At 41.4% G+C, this 23,540-nt stretch overlaps 1 protein-coding gene across 1 annotated transcript in view; it reads left to right on the forward strand.

Annotated features, from left to right (window-relative positions):
• The window catches only part of Cped1 (cadherin like and PC-esterase domain containing 1), a 252,839-nt gene that overhangs the window by 91,708 nt on the left and 137,591 nt on the right, over positions 1-23,540 (forward strand). The window contains exons 5-6 of the mRNA XM_051175736.1: positions 5,638-5,770; positions 8,618-8,786. Of these exons, the coding sequence (XP_051031693.1) occupies positions 5,638-5,770; positions 8,618-8,786 (302 nt within the window). The remainder of the gene's footprint in view (positions 1-5,637; positions 5,771-8,617; positions 8,787-23,540) is intronic.

The following is a 23,540-nucleotide window of genomic DNA, read 5'->3' on the forward strand; positions in this document are numbered from 1 at the left end:
ACTTTTCTTTCAATCTTTTCCTATATGTGAACCCAGGCACATACCGCTGAGCAGACTGGGGACGTGGCTCCTCTTTTTCAAGTGTGGTGTTTGTATTAGAGCATCTCCACTTTTCCCTCCTGTTCACTCCAGCCCTTTCTCCAGAAGTCTGTCTTTTATAGCCTACCTCGTGTGATTTACTTGGCCTTGGATACTCGCTAGAGCTCAGGCTCAGGGGAGAGAACGGTGGGGCCTTCCTTCCCTGGATTTCTTGTTGTAGAAATATCTGCACCCTGTATCTCTAGTCTTGACTGCAATAGGAGTTATTCCTGGCTACAACTTCAGCTTCTGCATTTCTGAAGTCATATTTGTGCTGCATGTGAGTTTTTAGGCTGTGTTTTCATAGTTTTTAATACCTACAAGTTAAGCATTAAGACTTATAAATGCCCTAAGGCAGGATCAGCAATTAGTATTCTTATAACTATACTTATTTATAGTTCTAATCTCAAATAATTATTAATTTCTAATCAAGACCTTTTTATCTTTACTGGAAATTTAAAATACAAAACACTATAGTTTCTTAATAAGAAATGCAAGACAACATCCAAACGTTTGTGAAATGTAATTATACTTTTACTACTATTTTCATATTAATTACTAGCCATGGGGGAAAAGCATTACATCAAATACACCAGAAAATTGGCAGCTAATTTTTTTCCAGTACATATATTTTCCAGTGTTTTGATCTTTACCTGTATATAATTGCATGCTATGTTGAGCAGGAAGAATTACTACCCAAAGGAAGGACTTTTACTTCATTGGGGTAACATTTTGACTTGTAACCACAGATTGACTATCTCCTTGCTAACTGGAGCACCTGGTGCAGATCAGCACTGTGTTTTAGTATTGTGTAGACAAATCATAGGAATCATATTCTGGAATCTAGAAGACTCCTTGTCAGTGTCACAAGCCCAGTATTGACAGGCAAGAACAAAAAACATAAAACCAGGCTCCTTATTTCTGCCTCAGTCTTCCCGTCAGTAAGAGTACCCCTGTCAGCGGGCACTTGGACACATTTTACCAGATATTAAAAGGCAGGAGGAAGGCAGTCTTGGTGCCCTCCTAACAGAAGGTCCGGTTTTACTCCAGGTGACAAGTATGCTCACAGGCTTCAGTGCTCTCTGAAATAAGCTAGGAGTAGGCAGTAAGAAAAGCTCAACACTACTCACTAGATAGTGTCACACATCTGAATCTGTTGTTCACTCCATCTTCATACTGTAGGCAAGAAACCCTGATGAACACATGCTAGGCACTTCTGAAACATTTCAGCTATCCTATGCCAATGAATTAGGGAGTTTATTGGAAGATTACCTGTGTGACAGTGTCTCATCTCCCAAATTCCTTCAAAAAGAGAAGCTACTTTCAGCATTATATGAGGGGAATTCTAGGCCTTTTGAATGTGTCTAGAGGTTAGAAGAAAGGTGGGTAAGACAAGGTTAGGAAGCCGGGTGACACACTTATTGACAGAACCTTGGATGAATATGCCAAATAAAAGATCTAAGAAGGCACCTCCCAACAAATATTTGATTCTGTTCTATAACTTAAGATAATGAAGTATGTCCACAATCACTTATAATACTTCCATGAAATACAACTGCATTTCCCTCATAGTAATAGCTGTTCATTTTCCCCATACTCAAATAAAATAGGAGTCAATTTAGATATTAAAGTATAGCTAATTACAATTTTTTTGGGGGGGATCATCAAATGTAGTCATCAGCAAGTCTAAACAATGTAGTAGAAGCTTGGAGTTTATCAACTTACGTATAAATATGAATTACTATAAGCTTTATTTAATCAGTATTAAATTCTGCTGTTCCATCACAGATTTAGGGGTTAATGAAAAACCCTTATGCATTCTTGGCTGGATTCCCCGAGCCTAATGTTTAATTGTGGGTTTCTGCATCTATTGCCATCAGTTACTGGATGAAGTCTCTCAGATGACAATTGGGCTAGGCACCAATCCATGAGTAGAGCAGAATATCATTAGGCATCATTACATTGACATTTTTTTTCCAGCATCATATATAGCTCTAACACTTGAAATAAATCAGAAAAGGGGGACAGAGTTTTCTCTCTTTCTTCTCTCTCTCCTCTCCCGTCTCTCTCTCTCTCCCTCTCTCTCTCTCTCTCTCTCTCTCTCTCTCTCTCTCTCTCTCTCTCTCTCTTTTTCTCTCTCTCTCTCTGTTACTACCTTAATAACATCATTGGGGGACATTGGAGTCAATGACACTGTTCTCACATCACATCAAGGAGAGCTACAAGTGAGCTCTTCTGGGAGATACAATTTTCCCTAGTAACATATTTAGTGAAAGTTTACTTGAGAACATTTCTTTTCTTTTTACAAGGTTGAGGAATTTAGTCAACATTTTCTTTTTTCTCTGCCCATAGGAGATGGCTGTACCCAAGATCATGTACATGCTAAATTCATGCTCTTCCACTGGGCTATATACCTGCCTCCCATCTCAACCTTTTCAAAGTTGTGATTTCCAGGCCAGCGAGATGGCTCAGTAGATAAAGGCACTTGCTTCTAAGCCTGACTACTCGAGTTCATGCCCTGGGACCCACACATATGGTGGAAGGAGAGAACCAACTTCCATAAGTTGTTCTCTGACTGCCACACACGTCATGACACACACAGTAATATAATTTTAAAAATTGAAGGTTGTGATTTCTGTTGCTGGAGTTTCGTGTTCCAGCAGGTCCCACAGCCCCTTCAGCCCCAAATAAGCACACACACTACACAGACTCTATATTAATAATAAAACTATTGACTGATGACTTAAACTTCTTATTGTCTACTTCTCTCTTAATTATTAACCCATAACTATTAATCTATGTATTTTCATGTGGTCTTGGCTTACCAGAGAATGCACAGATCTGGTACTCCTTTGGTGGCTACATGGTGTCTCTTCTGATGGTGCCTCTCTGCCTCTCTCCCCAGCATCCTCCTTGTCTCCTAGCCCCATCTACCTGCCTCTACTGGCCAATGAGCATTTTATTCATCAACCAATAAGGGAAACACACATACAGAAGGACATTCCCCCATCAGATTTCTAAGGAAAGAGATGATCTTCTATGCCTTTTCATTTGTCAGTTTCAAAACTAAAGCAATTTGAATGATGCTAATTCCATTGCTATAACGCATGGAGCTTCACACTGCTAAATAATGGGATATGGGAATACATCAAACAGCTCTACTTCTGTGACGTTTACTTAAGAGTGTGAAATGTTTTAAATTAGACGATGTTAGCATTGATGGAATGTGCACAAGAGGAAAAATAATTTAAAGGCTTTGCTGCATTTTGAGAGCTGGATAAATTATTAGACTTAAAAATCAAGCATTGTGACCTGGGAGTAAAACAACAACTCTCCTACCCTCCTGGGTAGAGTGTAAATTAGGAGAAGTGTTTTAAAAAGCGATTCGATAGTGCCTAACAAATTTACAATGCATTTATCCATTAACCTGGTAATTTTGCATGCCGAGAATTTAGATAAGTTTATACAGGTATACCAAAATAGTTGTATGAGAAAGTTCATCACAATGTTGTTACAGTAGCAAAGGGAAACTATTTTAACAGTAAGTGCACAGTAGAAGAGAATGTCCTAATTAATATCATATATATATATATGTATGTATATATATATATGGAATAGTATAAGCCACTGAGAAGTATGTATGGGTAATTCTACATGAAACTGAGAAATAAACGAGGCATGGGCCATTAGGATGCCTGCATTGTATAATTTAGAAAACAAATACCTATGTATATGAGTTAATATAAGCACATTGGTATTCATCTCAGTTGTATCCATTTATGTTTTAGAACAGACAGAATACTTCTGACTCCTGTGCTTCTGTGGATTTCAAAAGGTGATGTCACCTTCAATGGAAGAAAGATTTATTTATTTATTTTCTTTTTGTAGCTTTCTGTAACTTCCTGGAATTCTTACTAAGCTTATCCAACATTTTCTCTTTTAAACATTTCAGTGTAACTGTTCTGAAGTAAGACATTGTCGCTGTTCTTCATTTGTGTAACTTAACCCTTTCTGAAATAGTTTGAGACTCTTGTGACCTATCCAAGGTCATGAGGCATAACCAACTTAAACACATGAAGCAGTCTACTGTCAGGAAATCGACTTGTTTTCTGGGTGCTATTCACACCAGCAACAGTTCCTATGGATACCTTCCTGTCAGTGTCAGAGCACCCATTAGCAGTGTGGATGGAGGTCAGCTTAGGGTTGGATGGTTACAAACATGCACTCTGCCTTCCTTTCTGAGCAAGAAAATTGAGAATCACATATTACTGTCGTTTTCCTGGTCTGTGGTTAAAACAAAAAAAGAAAAGACTCCAAAACAAAATTCTCTCTGATCATGGATTCTTTTTTTTTAATTAATTAAATTTAATTTTTTTTTACATCCCAAGCTCAGTTTCCCCTCCCTCCTCCCTTCCCAGTCCCTCTCCCAATCCACTCCTCTTCCATTTCTGTTCAGAAAAGGCTAGGCCTCTCATGGATCTCAACAAAATATGGTGAGTTCAGTTGTGGTAGGACTAACCACCTCCCCTTGTGTAAAGGCTGGGTAAGACAACCTAGTATGAGGAATAGGTTCTCCAAAGTGAGTCAAAGCATTAGAGATAGCCCCTGTTCCCACTGTTAGGAGTCCTGCAAGAAGACCAAGCTGCACAACTGTCATACACATGTAGAGACACAGGGCTGGTCCCATGCAGGCTCCCTGGTTGTTGGTTCAGTCACTGTGAGCTCTTATGAGCCAGGTTAGTTGATTCTGAGGGTTTTCTTGTGATGATGTCCTTGACCCCTCTGGTTCCTACAGTCCTTCCTCTCCTTTCTTCAGCAGGATTCCCTGAGCCTAATGTTTGACTGTGGGTCTCTGCATCTGTTACCATCAGTTACTGGATGAACGTTCTCTGATGACAACTGGGGTGGGCCCCAATCTACGAGTATAGCAGAGTATCATTAGGCATCATTACATTGACATGTTTTTCTCCAGTTGTGTTTGATTTCTCTTAGGTCTATGTGACGTTCATAGAACTGGGTCCTGGCACTCCAGGCAGTGTGAGGGATGGGCTCACTCTCATGGCGTAGGTCTCAGGCTGCACCAGTCATTGGTTGGCCACTCCCACAATCTCTTCACCACCCTTACCCCAGTATATCCCACGGACAGGACAGACTGAAGGTCAAAGATTATGTGGCTGGGTTCATGTTCCAGTTCCTCCATTTGATGTCTTGCCAGGTCACAGAAGATGGCCAGTCCACTATTGCTAGGAGTCTTAGCTGGGGTAATCCTTGTAGATTCCTGGAAGATTCCCTTGATCCAGGTTTCTACTTGACCCCAAACTGTCCCCAGCCTTGAGCCTTCTCAGTTTTCTCCTTCAGTATTCTCCCACCTCCATCCACCTCCCAACCCCACCCCTTGTGTCCCCATCCCATGATCATGAATTCTTACTTCATAGATCCAGTCTAGCTTCAGAACAGAGGGATGGACCCTCTGCTTTTGACACAGCATCATCTAATTTGGAAGCAGTTCCCAGGAGGACCCAAAAAGAATGACTGTGTTTTGCTTGTGACTCTTTTCAGAACTGAGACTTCCAGTGAGTCCCTCTGTGTGCCTGAATCAGGGAACGCAGTCACAGCTGAGAGATTCCAGTCACCTCCCAAAAGAAGTCAAGCCACAGATGTGGAAACCACAGGACTGGCGAGGCGAACAATTGTAAGATAAACACATTAAATGTTCTATCCAGTATATACTGTTGGAAGCAAAGGGAAAAAAAAAGCTAGAAATCATATCTGAGGACTTGGGTGTGAGGAAGGGGCCCAGTGGAGAGGCTGCTGCTCAATGAATTGCTAGGCCCCACTCACAAGAACGTTCAATTATTGTGTCTTAAAAAGGAATGTCATCATTGACTTTCTCCTAGACTAATTCAAACTGCTGCTGTAGAATAAACATTTAGGTAAATTGGACTCTTGGCTAGTAAGTTATATTAATGTAAATTGAATTTAGAACCTTGAAAATGTAAGACTATAAAAATTTAACTTCTATTTTATACCCACATGACATTGCTTTAGTCTTTGAGTATGGCTGAATGGATTTTTGTTAGCTATTAAATTTTTATGACTCCTGCTACCTAAGAAGGGTATCAAGTTGTCCAACGTTTTTGGGGAAATGATATTTTTAATACTAATACAACATTTGTATTAATTCTTTGAGAATTTTGTACAATAATGTATTTTGATCTTATTCTCTTCTTTCTCTTCCAACTCCTCCCAGATCCATCAGTCACCTTCCAACTTAATGTACCCCCCCTTTTAAATAACCACCTAGTCAAATTTGTACTACCTACATAGTTTTAGTATAGAGCTGGTCCGGAGCTTGATCAAGGACCACACCCTTAAAGGAATATGACTCCCCAAAAGTCATCAGCTATCAATAGCTCCTCAGTTAGAGGTAGGGGCTTGTCAGACCTCCCTGCTTTCATGTTCAACTGTCGAAGAGCTTATCCTTATGCAGTGAAGGCAAACAGAGCTTCTGTGAAGTCAGGAATGAAGAGTTTCAGTCAAGTTCTCCTTGACCTTTGGTCCTCACAGCCTGTCTGGCCCCTCTCCTATGGGGATGGGGGCTATGTAGATGTTCTGTTTGTACCTGATTGCTCCAATGACACTTCTGCATTTTAATAAGTTGTGAGAGTCTGTTGTACAAGGAAACTTCTCTGATGAGGTCTGAGAGCTACATGAACGGAGAGGTATAGGAATAGGATTTTAGAGAGCAGTTTGATAATATGCCCATTTAACAAAATATTAGTAGTTTAGCCCTAGAACCTGTGAGTGCTTCAGGCAGAGTCGTAGCCAGATTTACAATACTAAACATCTGTTTCCTCTTGCGGCACATGCCATAAGTTCAAGCAAAAAGTGCTTGCTTCACCCATAACAATTATATCATTATTGCACCCAGGGTCATATTTTGTCACCCATTATTGTAGTTACAGGATTCACGACTGGGTAAGACTGTTGATAACTTCTCCCTGCCCCAGGAAACTGACTTATAGTGCTGTTCAGTACTACAAAAGGTGGCCAGCAGGGAGCAAGCTTCCTGGTCAATACCAAGTTGATGTCTTTAGGTCCTGTGACCAAAGAGGGTATGTCTTCAGCAATAGAGTCTTGTCATCAGGCTCTGGTGGGCAACCAAGAGCACTAGCAATGGCCTGTATCATTGGAGAGATCTCTGGGACACTCCGAGACCAAGAACTCTGGAGGAAGTGTCCCACACTTTGCACTGGGCTTTTTATGTTGCTGTCTGTAGCTGCTGGGAGGAGCATCATCCCCTGCTTGGAGTGATTCTCATGAAACTCTTATGTGGAAAAAGTGCTTATACATGACGTTTATAAACTAGTAGGTTTCTGTTAGGCTTCTCTGGACACCCTTAGGGCTAGTTTTCCCTCCCATGCCTCTGTGCATTCACGTATTTCCCCTTTCTCCTTCCGGGCCACATGTATTCTACTATCCTCTCTCCTTAAGACCTCTCATTCCCCTCTCTACCAGTGGTCCTTCCCTCCTGGATTCTACAGATTCCAGGTAGAGGATTTTAGAATGTCTAAAAATCACAGGGGGAAAAATACATTTTAATTACTTCGTTCAAGACGTAACTAAATAGGCTTGCCTCATCTAGTTGTGTAATGTTTCGGCATTTAATAGTACTAATTGAGAAATCATATGCAGTTTCTTCATAATATTTTAACTTTCGTGGTTGTCCGAAGCACAAGCTACATACATGTTATCAAGTAGGCTTAGGTACTTGATATAAAGATGTGGTACAGAAAAGCAAAAAAATCACATATTTCTTTGGTACAATTTATGATGGAAGTGTGTTTGTTTCATCACTAAACAAGAAACTAGTATTACTTATTGCTTTCTTTATATTCGGCCTTCAAGTTGGTCTTTAATTATTAGGAAGGATGGCATGTTTGTTAGGCAGATGTGAAGTAATTGGGGAAGTATTCTAGCATATTCTTGATGACCTGTCTGCTGTTAAACAGTTCACTGTTTTTGCACAAACAGAAGAGAAATCACCCAAGAAAAACCAGTAGGTGGGGGGGAGGGGAGCTTGTCACACAAATTCACGTACTCACTTCTGTCACAGTCCCATGAATCCAAGGTCACAGGTAGTGTGACTAATTTAATTTTCAGAAATCTTTAAACATTGTTGTTAGTATTGTTTTCCTTTAGGGGGAAAATTGTTTAATTCGGTCTTCCAGTGCAGAGAATTCTACCCATTTGAGAGTGTGTCTCTGTGCCCATGTACCCCCTGGTGGTTAGAAAATAATCCACAGCTGCAATTGTTTCAGGAAATCCATACACAAAGACTGGGCTAAAGGGGTGTGTGTGTGTGTGTGTGTCTGTGTGTGTGTGTGTGTGTGTGTGTGTGAGACAGAGAGAGAGGTGGGGAGATTACCAAGCTTTAGGTCATTTTAGGTCATTCCCACATTGCCTACTCAATTCTAAATGCAGTGCTATGTTTTGTTTTTGTTTATTATTATTATTATTATTATTATTATTTTACCAGGAATCATACTACAGTCCTTGCTCCACGTGAAGCAATCCTCAGAGCAGAAGAGCTATCTGTGATTCTTAAAGCCTACGTGTTGGTGACCTCCTTAAGGCCTTTGCGTGCGTTCATTCATTCAACTGGCACGGTGTGGAGCCCACCAAGAAAGAAACGCTTCACTGTCAAGGTAAAGATCCGACTGAAGCTGTTATTTCACACAGTTCGCCGAGGATAAGTAAACTGGGATATGCTGCCATTCTCCGACCTTTATGGCTATCAAATCGCTTTGAACAAAGATTACACTTCTTTTTTTATTGCTGCAAGCAGAGATTTTCATTTAAGATGTACAAGTTCAAAAATAAGCTGGAAATAGCTTAATTCACTAAGGATCATGAAGGCCACATCCTATTTTTTTCTTTCTCCTCAACCCACCATTTTAGTTTGGTTCTTTGACTTATTACCCAGCTAGTTCTTGCCTGTTTTTTTTTTTTTTTTCTGACTTTCCATTTATTAAGAAAAAAAAATGTAATCAGCATAACAAATGAAATTACAACTTTGTTGTCTCCATATTCTACTATCTCTTTGGAGAGCTAGAGGACTGTTTTTGTTGACATCAGTCAGTCAATACTGGCATGTCTGTTGGGGGAGAAGAAAAGCCCTCAAGCGTGTGGAATATTGCAAGAAAGGCGGGAGTTTGCAGAAAGAGCTAAATGATACCTCCAAAAAGTTATGTTATGTGAGGTACTTACTCAGGTAGCAAAGACAGGGGAGAGCTGGTGGGCTGACCAATCCTGCAATATCCAGGCCTAGAATCAGGGTTATGTGATGGCCGACCCCAATAACCACACTATCTGTGATCTGCTGGGGCACTGGGTGGAGTGTGTATGTGGATGATCCTGCAAATCCAAGGCTGCTGTATCTCCACGGACACAAGGCAGCAACGGGATGTCCAGGAAGAGTCCCAGTGAGGCAAGACTTTATCCTTCTCTGCTCCTCTTGTGCCTTGTGTGTGTGTGTGTGTGTGTGTGTGTGTGTGTGTGTGTGTGTTATGTTGGTGGGAGAGATGGGTGGGATCAGGGGGCATGATGTGAAAAAGACACAAGTAAATAAAAAGAAAGTTTAAAAAAAGAGAGAGGTAGCCCAAGTTAACTTAATTCAAAATAAGTTTCCTTAGAACACACTGGATAGAATTTAAGGAGAGTTTGATTTTATGGAAAATCATTGTTGGGAGTGCTGGCAGGAGAAAACAGGAAGAAACCAGATGAATGCACAATGCCACAAGGTTCAAAAGTGATTTGCATTATATCAATTACACTCTGCACTCTGGAAAGTGTTCCAGTGACAAGGACACTTTAATTGTCTGTTTAAATATGGTAACGAAAAGCTCACGGACCTAGTAATAGATATGGGCATTCTGCAGCCCCTGAAGTAGCTCACATTCTCAGGAAGCAGAACAGAGGGGCCAAGTCCTTAACCTTAAGATAGCATCTGAACTCAAGTGTGCAAAGGCCTGTGGCTTTCTGTGAATCCTGAAAGGACAGAGTCCAAGTTGGTTTATTGCAGAATGCCTCCAACAGAGTCTTCATGGTAGCTACTTGTGCTATGGTTATTCCCCTTCCCCCCCTTTGTATCTATCTAAATTAAATGCAACTGCCGATGTTTAGCCATTATGACCTAAAATAAAATTGGCAACTTCGGACGGTTTAACCAAATAGTGGAAGTTGGCCATAGACAGGTGAGAATGCCAGTATTCAGTTACATTGCATGTTAGGAATCATGCTAGGTGCTACTGTTCACAAGTACAACACACACATTTCAGCACAGGAAAGTCAATAGCGTGGTTCGGTCTGAAGTCAAAGTCCTGGGAGCCAAGAGCTCACATTGCAGATGGCAGAAGATGAGTGCCACAGCTCGAGCACACACAGGCAGCTTTGGAGGCCCCCCCTTCTATCTATGGTGTTGCTTAAAATGTTTTTCCTTTTATTTGTTTAAAACCACAGCTTCGCATTCATCAGTGTGGGCTTGAATACTGTGTAACTGTGAAAGCTATCATTCTTAATATCTGTAAAGGACAGCAGTCACCATTAGTTCAATGCATGCAGTTGCGTTCATTCCCTCATCATGATATATATATATATATTTACTTATTTATCTTGAGACAGAATCACAGCCTAACTTGTGATCCTCCTGCACTGGCATCTAGAATGTTGGGACTGAAAATATTCTCTACCATGCCAAGCTATTGTTTATTGATTCCTGAAGGTTTTTTTCCTCACTGATTTCTTTTCCTTTCCTTGTCTATTGGCTAAATGTTGATGTTGATTCTTTCTGTTTCTACTCCTTTTTCGGCCTTCATGTGTGTGTGTGTGTGTGTGTGTGTGTGTGCGCGCGCGCGCGCGCGTGTGTGTGCAGTGTCCATGAGCACATGCATGCCCTCACTTGCATGAGTGTGTGGTCGCACACATGCCAAGGCATATATCTGGAGCTCAGAGGACAACTTTCAGGAGTTGCTTCTCCCCTTCTGTCTTTACGTGGGCTCAAGGGATCTCAAGGGATAGAACTCAGCTTGCCAGCAGTGCAGTGCTTTTATCTGCTGAACCATTTCTCTGGTCCTGTAGTTTGATGGTGATGATAATGATGATGATAAGTGTGTGTGTCTATGTGTGGTATGGACCCACGATCCGTGACATATTTGTGAAGGTCAAAAAAAAAAAAAAAAACTTTCACGAGTCAGCTGTCTCCTTACATAGTAAGTCTCAGGGATCAAACACGGGCCACCAGACCAGTGCCATCGCCTGCTGAGCTATTGGCAGCCCTCTGTTCTCATATATTTTGTCTCTTCATGTGCTGTTCTGGAAGTGTTTATTTCCAGGACTATTGCGGTAAATAAGGATCAGGATAAACAAATAGGCCGAATAGATGTTTATTCAGGGAGAAATAACTTACAACCTAGACAGATGAACACCAGGAAATTCAACCCGATCCTCTCCTGTCCGAGTCACGCCAGCAAGAGAGAGCGCCTTCCTGGCCCCCTCCGACCTCCTTCCTCAGGTCACCTCCGCCCATCGCTCCACCCCCCAATGGGCGTGGTCAGTGCTACAGAAGGACTACCTCACTACACAGGACAGTTTAGTCTTATCTTCAAATGTATATGCATAACACATGCTGGAGCCCCTTGAGCTCTACTTCTATTAATTTCTCACTGTGTTTCTTTATATCACCGTTGGTGATTTCTCCTCTATGTTTCATTTTGTTTACATCCTTGACTATTTCCCACAGTATATTTGTTATGGTTATATTCGATGACGGCTTCACTGCATGGTATGTGTCATTCAGCTTGCTATGTTTTGATCGACGTAGTTGTTCACATGCGTGATGGTCACCGACTAACCCACTGAAACTGTAGTCAAGGCCGAAATGAAGTGCTTTTTCTGCATAAGCTGCCTTGGTCATGGTGTCTCTTCACAGCAGTAGAACGGTGACTCGGACAGTGAAGGTTGAGGTTTTGAGAAGAAACGAGGTAGAGGGTCACGTATGACTGGAAATCCCACACATCTCAACTAGGCACTTGAGTGGGACATTGTCCCTATATCTTGGGCCTGCATTCAGCATTCCCCAACAGCAAGAGGGAAAAAACACCACAGAGAAGATACAGGAGGAAAATTTGCATTGAAAGTTTAAAGTTAAAATGATGCCATCGTGTAGCCTCCAACAACTCCCTCATACACATGTGACTCCTTCATGAATGTGCGATCTTCCCTGTCCATGGCCATGACAGGGCTGGCCAGTTCAAAACTGCTCTCAGAATGCCTTTCCCACAGGCTTTTGAGTCTTGTTCTTCTGTTGCCAAACCCATGCCTCTGCCTTGTGTTATTTATGCTAGTTTCCCATCCTGAAAGGAAATCCAAGATTTTAATTATTCTGGTAATTTAAAAGGCACCCCCCCTTTTTTTTTTCACCCGGAAGAGCCACTCCGCCTACTGCAGTGGAAATGACCCCAGAGATAATGAATTTTCTGTAACAGTTTTCTGTCTGTGTAGTTTCCCTGAAGCCAAGTCCATAGGAGTCAGTTTCCTTTACACTTTGAGCTTTATTCACTAATTTTCCTCTTCTATTTTTTGTCACGTCTTTGGGATGGATGTGTGTCGTGGCTGTGGCACAGGAGAGTATGCATTTCCTGTCAGCTTCATTCTGTTCTTGGGATTTGTCATGTGGCTGGTCAGTTTTCCATGCTGTAAAATGTTATTTTCTTCTGCTATTTTCAGATGTATAAATGCACACAGAAACCTCTTCATGCCAATCTGGAGGACAAAACATAAACTCACTTAAGTCTAACCATGTTAGATCAGCAGGCTGCTAAATTCTGTCCTTAAATTAGTTAGGTCAGTAGTGATTTATTCAGTGTTCAGTGAGGTAAACCCACTAAACTGGTTATCAGTGGCCACATATAGAATATCCTGGCAGCTGCAGGAAGTACAAAAAACAGTAAGGGATGTGACTGTGAGCTCATTTATTTCCAATTAGGCCTGTTGCTGAGATGCCTTATCTGTGAAAACTCCAGGAGCAGATGAAAAAAAAAAAAAATCAAGGCATGAAAACTTGAGAAATAATAAAACTTCTAACCTGAACTTTAAAAAGTCACTTTAGGATGAAGATATTTTAAAATTTAAGGGAAGGGTTACATATGTCTAAGGATGTTCACTCTCAAAAGAGGTATGTAGAAAAATGAGGAACAGACTAATAGAAAAATACAGCATTTGGTCTCTGTGAATTTAGATAATTAGACATGCCACTGTGAAGACATTATTCTTTTCTTAAATATAATAAGTTCAGCATTATGCTGTGCTTTATTAAAAAAATGTCTTAGCCCCTCCTTTGGAAACTTCCAGGGACTTGAGTGAAGCTTTTTCTCAGACTTTTCTAACTGTAAATTTGAATTAGGTGCATCTACGGCTGTCTTCACACACAAATCACGTAGATTAACTGTGAGAAATGTCATAAATTTACAGTTGGTTCTTAGAGTAAAAAGTCATGAGTTATCCCTTTATTCACTGTAAATCACAAAATCAGAAGTTACCCAGCAGAGAGAACCTCTGATGTCTGTAACTTTTTTTTTTTATGAGGTTGGAAGATTCTTCACACCTGTGATTGTAGTTGGCGGTTTTGATGAAAATGTATCGCTAAAGTGATTTGTGCCTCCAGGCAGGAAGCTTGTCAGAACCTTATTTTTGTCCAGTTGAAACATAACCTACATGAAGTCATTGACCAGGTATCATATATTTGAGATAGGATATAAATTTATTTGACGTGCTTGGTGTCAACTATAAATTTATATGGAGATAATTCTCACATATAATTGTCTTTTGGTACATTTATCTTCATGGAATTGAATTAAAGGTCATTTAAAATTTTTTGAATGTGTGAAGAAATTGCTTGAGTCTCCTTTACCCCTAACTGTCCTAAGGCTAGCCACTCTACTTTGCAATGGTATGAATGATATGGATAAATGATACATGGCTTGTAAGTTGCTTTCCAGTAAATCCAAGAGACTACTGTCATTATCTAGATTCCTGGACACTTTGATTTAAAGGGTAAAACCTGAGGGATGTAGACATTTCTCAAGCGAGAATGGAAAGCAAAGTTAGAGCAAGCAGCTGCCAACTCCCTGGCTCTTCATCACTGACCCCCACTTTGGGGGTCCTTTCTTCCCTGTCTCCTACTTGCAGTTCTCTTGTGTAACCATGAACTCTGCAAACTGTGTACAGAGGAGAGCCAGAACTCAGCAAAGAAGGAACTGCTGTCACTTACAAGGTCCCCTCTCAAAAGATGCAGAGATCCCTTAGTCCTTTTTCCATTTGGAAATATGACACAGTTGCAGGATGGGAGTTAGGTCTCATTGTCCTCAGTATTTATGCAGTGCTCAGAGGAGACAGCTAATGTAATCCCATGGTAAAAATGAGAAATGTGTTTGAAAGCAGTGATAAAGCTACTCTATGGTTTCAGCTTTAACAAGTGTTCTTCTCAGAGACTTGTTTTTATGTCTAAAACTGCAGGCTATGCAGTAGACCTTGTAAAAGGCTTTCACTAAGCACCTGGTCCTTCAGGAGGCCTGAGCGATTTATGTCATTGGTAGGAAGAATGTGAATAAAAGTTGGCTCCCAATAGTTTGTAAAATGACTTGATGTATTACTTAGCCTCTTCCTGCTCAGATTCACTTTAAAATACATCATGTGTTCATGTAAGTCTGATTTTTCTGTGAGTGGAAACCATAGATAATCATCATTACTAGGAATGATGTTCCAGAAGAAAATAACTAATAGCCATAAAACACTTATTTAATCAGCTCATAGTAGTGCTATTATTATTACTTCTAATATATGTTTGCTATAGAAAAAACTAATTGGTTTACAACTACATATGATTATAAAGTACATGAATAGTTGATCAAAATGGTCGATGCTGTTGGTGGTTAATTTTATCTTCTCAAAAGCATTTCACCCATTCATTCATTTCCTACCTCATTCCACAAAAGATTTGTCAGATAATTTTGAAGTTTCATTAATTCTTAAGATTGATCTTATACTATAATCCTAAATAGGAAGAAAATGAGGCATTAATCATGTTTTTTTTTTCAGTCCAATATGGTAATTTTAGCATATGACACTCAACTTTAGAAAGACAGGCCATGTGTCTGGGTCTGAGAAACTCTCACAATGTCCCATGGACATTCAAAAGTGTTTATGAATGGCTATCTAACACCATCATTGGAATTGGAATTTACACTACCTATCAATAGTGTGTCGGCTTGAATGAGGTGTCCCCCTTAGGCTCAGATATTTGAACACTTGGTCTCTAGCTGGTGGTGTTAGTTGGATAGGTTCTGGAGGTGTGGCTTTGCTGGAGTAAGTATGTCACTGTAGAGTTGGACTGGAGGTTTTAAAAGCTTGCTTCATTCCCAGTACACTCTGCTTCCTGTTGTGGTTGAAGCTAGCTGCTCTCAGATTGCTGCCCTAGCTGCCAAGCATGCTTGCTGCTGTATTTCCTAACCATTATGGTGATGGCCTCTTGTCCCTTGGAACCATAAGCCCAAATAAACTGCTCCTTCTATAAGTTGCCTTGGTCATGGTACTTTATCACAGGAATAGAAAAGTAAATTCAGAAGTGATAGTAACACCCAAAACTGTTTTAAGAGTTGATTCTATCACAAAAATTAGTGTGATTAATTTACAAGATTTTATTAATTTCCATATATTATTTCTTCAGAATGGATGTCATAAACTGATAGATTATGAAAGTATAATGAACTTATAAAATTTTAGTGTGTTTTCCGTTGTTAATACCACAGACTAGGTAAGTTATAAGGAAAAGTTATTCATAGCTCAGGGCTCTAGTCCCAGATTGAGGGGTTACCTATGGGATAATCTTCTTGGTGGCAATCCTGAGATACACAGAGCATGTAGTGTGAGTGTGTGTGTGTGTGTGTGAGAGAGAGAGAGAGAGAGAGAGAGAGAGAGAGAGAGAGAGAGAGAGTGAGAGAGAGAGAGAGAGCACATGCATTTTTCTGGATTCCTTTTATTTAACATTTTACTTTTACTAGATTGTGTGTGTGTGGGGGAGAGAGGGGGGGGGGGGGGGGGGGGCGCACGGTTCCTTTTACTTTCTTCTGTTTGTGTGTGTGTGTGTGTGTGTGTGTGTGTGTGCAGGCAACAGAAATGTAAATACATGAATCCCAACTCTAATTAATAAATTTTCTAATTGTTTATTGTTAGCAAATTGTTACCATCTTTAATGCTAGAGAGTTAGCTGGTTAGGCATATATCAAAATATGGAGGTGAGCGAACACGCAGGGATTTCAGTGTGAAGTTAGGGGAGACAGGAGAATTCGTATAGGGTATTTGGGAGATGGAAAAGGAGCTCTATTGCAGTATTTTGGACAAATGTATGTGTGCCTCACTCCTGTACAACTTCTCTGCTCACCTATGCTATGCCATACCTGAGCTAATGTATCGCGGTTTAATAAGGATCAGGATAAACAATTAGGCCGAACAGATGTTTACTCAGGGAGAAATAACTCACAACATAGACAGGTGAACACCAACAGGTTCCTGCTTCCAAGAATTCCTCGGAAGTCCTCCTGTCCCCATGCGGCTGGCAAGAGAGCGATCACCCACGCCTTAGTTCCCCAGGTCACTTCTGCCCCTGGCTCCACCCCCCAATGGGCGTGGTCAGTGCCACAGAAGGAGACAAAGTGAATATCCCACTACACTAATGTGCAGGCAGGGTGAGAGAAAGGCGCAGGAGAGGGGGAAAGTAGCAAGTGTTATTCTCCATACTGGCGCCCGTGGACTTCTCAGAGGCTCTTAGACAATCTACCTGTGTAGCTATTTCCTCAGAGGACAGTAGTGTCATTCTGGCTGCTGCTAAGCTTCCCATGGTCACATGTGTATAAATCGGCCTTGGCATAAAGGAAGAGCCCTAATTTAAGCAGTGTTCCAGCGTATTCTAGCAACTCATAGAGGACAAACAACACTGTTTGATTTCTGAAAAATCTTACAATGTCCTTAGTTGTTATCTTAAATTTCTTTTTAACAGATGCAAAAATGTGAAATGCACATGCCGCCAGGGTGCCATGCAATGCTCTGATATACGTGAATATTATCTAATGGCTAAAGAAGATTAAACATGACCATCTTGTCAAATAGCCTCAATGTTTATGATGAAAATATTCAAAAACTGTTTCTAAACTTTGCTCTTTGAATCAGGGTCTCATCTAAGGCTGTCTGGCCTGGGCCTTGAAGCAGTTTTCCTGCATTTTCCTCCAAGTGCAGGGGTTGCAGGCAGATGTGAGCAACCACACTAGGCAGCACCTTTTCCTCTTGCCTTTTAAGTGTGTAGGTCGTGGTGGGGTATCAGTGGCTGCAGTACTATGCTACAGCTTACCCACGATTCCTGTTGCTTTCTAGATCATGGTGCCTTGGCCAGCATCTTTCTACCCCTTCCCCATCTGTACCCTTTCCAGTCACTGATCATTTAAAAACAGAACTGGCCAATCCAGAAAGCTGTTCCGAGTTGGAAGAGCTGCAACCCTTCCTTCCCTTTCCTCCACTGAGTAAGAATTGCTGAGGTGGATCTTCGGGTGATGGGCCCAGGAATTAAGGCAAAGTGCTCTGCAAGCTCCCTCAACTTCCCCACTTCTATGGTGGCACCTGGAAAGTCTAGACATGTAATTATAAATGACCACCCCTGCCGTTGGACAGCAAAGCTGACCTTAACTTTCCATCATTGTGCCAATGTTAACTAGCAACTGCTGATGGGAAATAGATTAAGGCATTTAAAAAAAAAAAATCAGCTAACACCACTAAAGGATGAGGTGAAAAGAGCAAAATAGAAACATTTGCTTGCTAAACACGTTCAAATTCCCTAAGAGAAGAGATTTGATTTGTTCTTCATTTAAATAAGAAGAGTCCTTGATGCCGCAGCCAAAATTCAGTCCACACAGGGAGAGAAACAGTTTGGAATAAGGATGTCATCCATCAAACTTTGGAAAAAGATTCAGTAGGAATAAGAAAAAAAATACTTTACACAGTCACCACAGAGCGACAGTGAAGACAAAGGCAGTCCACCCAAGCTGCTTATTTTAATGCTCGTTACAGACTGTGTTCTCATTCAGAGGGGAGGGCAAATCAGCTTTCCATTTTAACTCAGGGTATAGAAACAAAACATGTCTTCATTAGAACATTCGAAGCTTAGTGTGCGTTTTTTTTTAAAAAACATTTCTATTAACAGTTTCCTTTATTCCTTGATATCTGTCTCAGAGGCTGTGGCAAAACCTAAATATAAAATACCTTCAACTGTGCCAAGTAGGTAAAAACTGCTCGAGGAAGTCAGACTTTTGTTCCCTTCAGGAGAAAATCTGACTTGTATTTGTCTTGTGTGATTTATGCAGTGTAAGCTTAAAATGAAATACAGCCATTTCCCTTCCACATATTAAAATATGGTTTCAAATTTGGAAGACACAGTTATCTTTTGTCACCAAGGAAACTGGCATAGTTACAGGGGACCAAAAAAATTACTATATTGCCCCCATGTGGTCTCTTCTGGTGTTGCATAAATAGTCCCGAGAAAGGAAAAGATTAAAAGGAGGAGTGGATCTGGTGGTGGTGGGGACTTGGAGGAAGGAGTGGAGGGGAAACCGTGGTCAGGATGTTCTGCGTGAGGAAAGAATTAAATAAAAGTCACTAGCGCTCAGGCAGCGAAGTCCGGCCTTTTCCCTTCTTTGTGTCCCATGTTTATTGTTAAGGCGTTACTCGATTTTCTGTAGTTGTAGAGGGCTATATGGTCAAGCATAGACGCTGGATGATGCTACATTTGTCGGTGCAATTTAAGTTGCCTAGGTCACAGAATTATTTGGGATGACTTCAGAATTTGTCAGTCATTAGACAACCTTTTTCCACTTGAGAATGTTTTGTAGCACACAAGGCTTTGGTAAACTGCCACAGAGCTGGTCACGGCTCTTAGACTCAGCGTGTGACTGCTGCTTCCATCCCTCCATGCTACTTCTGCTCGTTTCAGTTAGGATCCTAGATGCCCTGTTCACCTGAATGCCTTTGGCTTATTTAAATGAGCTAAAACTGAGGTACACAACAAAAAGTGCTTCTTTTGTATCTCTTAGCAGAGATGGGTTCTCTCTCTGGATTCTGCACACATGGTCAGAGCTGCGTTCTGTACCAACGGAAACACAGAAGCACACTCCCCTGCTTTGCTACGGATCTCTCTAGAGGCGTAGGCATGTAAGGAGACCATGTTGATTGGTACACCTTACTCTGCCCTCTGTGTCACACAGATGTTCTTTCTATCCCCCAGCCTGTGCATTCGATTCTAACGAACTCTGTGAAACACACCCTTGAATTATGGGAAAAGAGACTGCACAGAGAAAGGATTCCTGGTACCCTTGCCACATGTGTCCATTTTCAGCACAGCTCCCCTCTGCTCAGCTTCCTGACACTCGGTGTCTCGTCTTCTGTAATCCAGCAAGTCTGTGCATTGCAGTCTCCCTTCTGCAGATCTATTCCAAACGGATGCTTTGACAGACATTTCTAACACAACAGTTCTTACTGGAATCTTTTTTCCAGGTAGATTTGAAAGGTGGGAGGAGTCCTCCAGGTGTTTGCTTACCCGGCTCATCACTAGGAAGATTTTGTATTCAAGTCACAGAGCCAATCATTATCTAAACACAGAAGTCACAAAAGAAAAAACATTATGCTAAGGAAACACATTTCATCTTACTTTACTGTGAAGGTAAAAAGAAATGTGGCTTAAAATATGAATAGACCAGTGATGACTCCATTCAGACTGAATAATAAACAAATACTTGATTGCATGCAGTCTGGCTCAAAGGAGAGGAAAAAAAAATATCACTAGTATGAGTGCTGTGGGATTGGGTATGCAGGGTAGAAAATAATCCTAAAATGCTATCTCTACACTCCAAATGGAGGCAAGGTAGAACACTGCCTTTATGACATGTGTGGCCGTAGGTTAGTATTTCAGCCCCACCACCAGTTTAAAGATGGATAAAATAGTAACAGTTTTCATATGGGCACAGTGAGATTAGAGGAAAAGACAAGTCACATAGGTCTCAGGAGGGGAGAGTTCAGCCCCTCGGCCCTCTGGGAGACGGCAGGCACAGGGATTGCCACCTCTTGACATCCATCCACACTGTTGCTTCGTGTAGGACAGACTATCCAGGGTGCTGAGGAGAGACAGCGAAACCAACACAGGCCAGTCAGATGGTCAGAGCAAGCGGATGCGGATGCGAGGGTGGGCTGAAGGAGAGGCACTGACACATTTCAGAGGCCGAAACAAGGACTGGTGTTAGGATGAGGAAGCAGATGAAAAGGACCCCCACAGCCGTTTGAGCTATGATGGCATTTCCTTACTGAGAGACTAAATGGAGAGGACATCAGGTGAAACGGAGGAGCAAGTATTCTATTATCTCCCTCCGATCCCTCCTTTTTCTCTTATGGTCCCTTTCTGAGTTTCATTGCCTATGCTACAACCCCTCTCCCCCAGAGACATACTGAAATCTGCCATCAGCGTATGGGAAAACCTACAGCTTCTGTCTTTCTGAAATTGGCTTTTTTTCCCTTCATATTTCCAATTCTGTTCATTTCCCTGTCATGTTTTTATTTTCTCTTGTGTACTTGTACCGTGTTTCTTTTCCATCCATCTGTTGGTGGCCATCTAGCTTGGTTATGTCTTAGCTATTGTGAGTAGGACAGTGGGAAACATGAATGTGCCTGTATCTCTGCAGTGGCAAGCAGGAATATTGAGAAGAGGAAGGGAACCAAGGGGGAGGGGTGGGCACAGCAAGGGGACAAAGGAGGATAATAGGAGAGAGCAACAAATAAGGACAAAATATTTACAAGATTCCATAATGCAACTCTCTACTTGGTTATGCTAACATACAATTTTGTAAAATAAATATATTTAAAGAAAATTTGTGGATAAGTGTGAAAGACAAAGTGGGGAGGTTTGCAGGTTCCCACTCTTACAGAAGCTGATCTGTCACCAACTGGCTTTCTCTTATGTTCAGGGTTTTTCTTCACTGTGGCATGAGCACTGATCTCTGTGGGGAGCTGGTTGCTGCTTGTCTAGATAGTGTAGCCTGGACTCATTCACAGATATGGCTATTTTTTGGGTGTCAGGGTCATGAGGGTGAGTTTGTTTTATGTCAGCCATCAACTATTAGGACATTCACTGTATTTTTATCTGGGAGCTATGCCTGGCTTCTCAAGAGCAGCAATGGAACAGCCCTTCAAAGCCAAGTTGTTCTTAAGATTTTGGTTTTTATAGCAGACTGAATGCTTACCACTCCCCCACACATCCATCCTCAAAGATGCCCCAACACCTACAACCCATAAATTTGGCATCATTTAAACAGAGTATCTTAGATGTACAAAGTTAATGTCTTAGTTATTGTTCTGTTGCCATGAAGGCACACTGTGACCAATGCTGCTTATAAAAGAAAGTCTTTGGTTGGAGGCTTGCTTACACTTTCTGAGGGTGAGCCCATGACAGTCATGGTGGTGATCATGGCGGCAGGTAGGTAGCCATGGTACTGGAGCAGTACCTGAGAGTTTACATCTTATGCAGAAGCAGCAGCGGAGAGGCAGGTGTTGGCATGGGATTTTGAAACCTCAACACCAGTGATATACTTCCAAAAGGCCACATCTCCTAACCCTTCCAAAAACACTTCTGTTGTTTTTAACAAACTCTCAGTCATTTGATTTTACTAACAAAGACCCAAGAGCCAGATGCTGTGGTGAAAAATTGCTAGCCGAGAAAGGCAGAGAAGGCATCCAGCTGACCTTCCTCTTCAGCAGACATCCCCCAAACCTCCCATGGTTAATTCAACTCACTTATTTCCCAAAGCTGTTCAGAGGATGACTGATTTGTGCTGGCACCATGAAAAGGGACTCGTAAGAGAAACACTATCTACAGTGGCAGAGAAATAGGTATTTATAAATAATTGTAATATAGGACAGAATGCCATAAATGACTCAGAGTTGCTGGCATAGTAACGGATAGTATCTGTTCAGCCTTGAGAAAGTTGGGTAGACTTCAGAATGGACTATACTTTAGTTTCATTGGAATGCGATGGGAAAGAAAAACCTTATTAAAGGAAGTAGAGCAGCTGGAGTGTGTACTTGGGGGTGACTTCTTGTCCCTAGCCCCTGCCCCCTTGGGGCTTCTCAAGTGCCATGAGGTGAGCAGTGTTACCCCGCCACAGGCTTCTTATCATGATGCACATCTACACAATGGCTCAAAAACAGTGGGCCAATCATTCTTCTTTTAGGGTAATTTTCTCAGGTGTTTTGTTACAGCAACAGAAAACTAAGGAATGACTTGGGGAGGGAGTCAGGAAGGAACAAGGAAAAACGAAGTACAGGATTTCTGGACCAGATAAGGTGTTTTAAGGATCAAACCCTTAGAAGCTTGAGCCTTGCCGGATGTAAAATACAAAACAGTTGCCACTTTGTGTAGTTCTGAATGTGTTCACTTTAGTTATTCAATCAGAAACTTTGAGGCACCTGGGAGGAGTGTGCGTTTCTGCGTATTCTAAGGATGAGGAAATGATTCTGCAGAGAGGAGTCTGCAAATAAATGTCAGTTAGGATTAGGACTCCAATCTCCAGTGACTAGAATGAATGCCATAATTACCCCTTGGCAACTGGAGGTACTCCGAAATCAATTATAATCCCCTCGGAAAGCATGTCAGCGCCTGAGGCAAGAGGGCCCGTTCAAGTTTGTTCCTCCCACAAGCTGCATGCTTCCCAAGTCAATGTAGGAATGCTGACTGGAAGAACTCCACTAAAGTAAGCGTGTGTGTGTGTGTGTGTGTGTGTGTGTGTGTGTGTGTGTGTGACAGCTTTCAAACTTTGTGGACAGAACTAAGAAACCTAGAAGGATTCTTCTCCGAGATTTCTTTTCACATGTTTTTTTATGTTGTTGTCCAATTACAGTGAAACAAGTACATATACAGGGAGAGGTTGCTATGCATCAGATGCCTTACAATTGCAATTAGCTCAACTCTATGCAAATAGAGGGCCTTGACGGTGTGTCACAGATTGGCAAGGGGTTATCCACTCAGATTTTATGGATTTTAAAAAAAAATATTCAAAACTTTTAGCTATTACTGTTTCGCTTTCACATTTTTATAAATAAACTTTGTAGTACTGAGGGTAAAAGGCCCTACTGCAACTACTGGGGCCTCCTCTCCTCTGTGAGCTGAGGGAAAATGTGGTTCAAGTTCAGTTCCATAGAGATGACTCAGTAGCCACGGAAAACTAATACATGTTATCAGAGAGCCAGCAGTCAGTCCTTAGAACACACTAAGAAAACATCATTTGGGGCTAGATAGCATTGCATTTGACCAGATACTT

The sequence above is a fragment of the Phodopus roborovskii genome, unplaced genomic scaffold (genome assembly GCF_943737965.1).
Source record: "Phodopus roborovskii unplaced genomic scaffold, PHOROB, whole genome shotgun sequence".
NCBI lineage: Eukaryota > Metazoa > Chordata > Mammalia > Rodentia > Cricetidae > Phodopus > Phodopus roborovskii.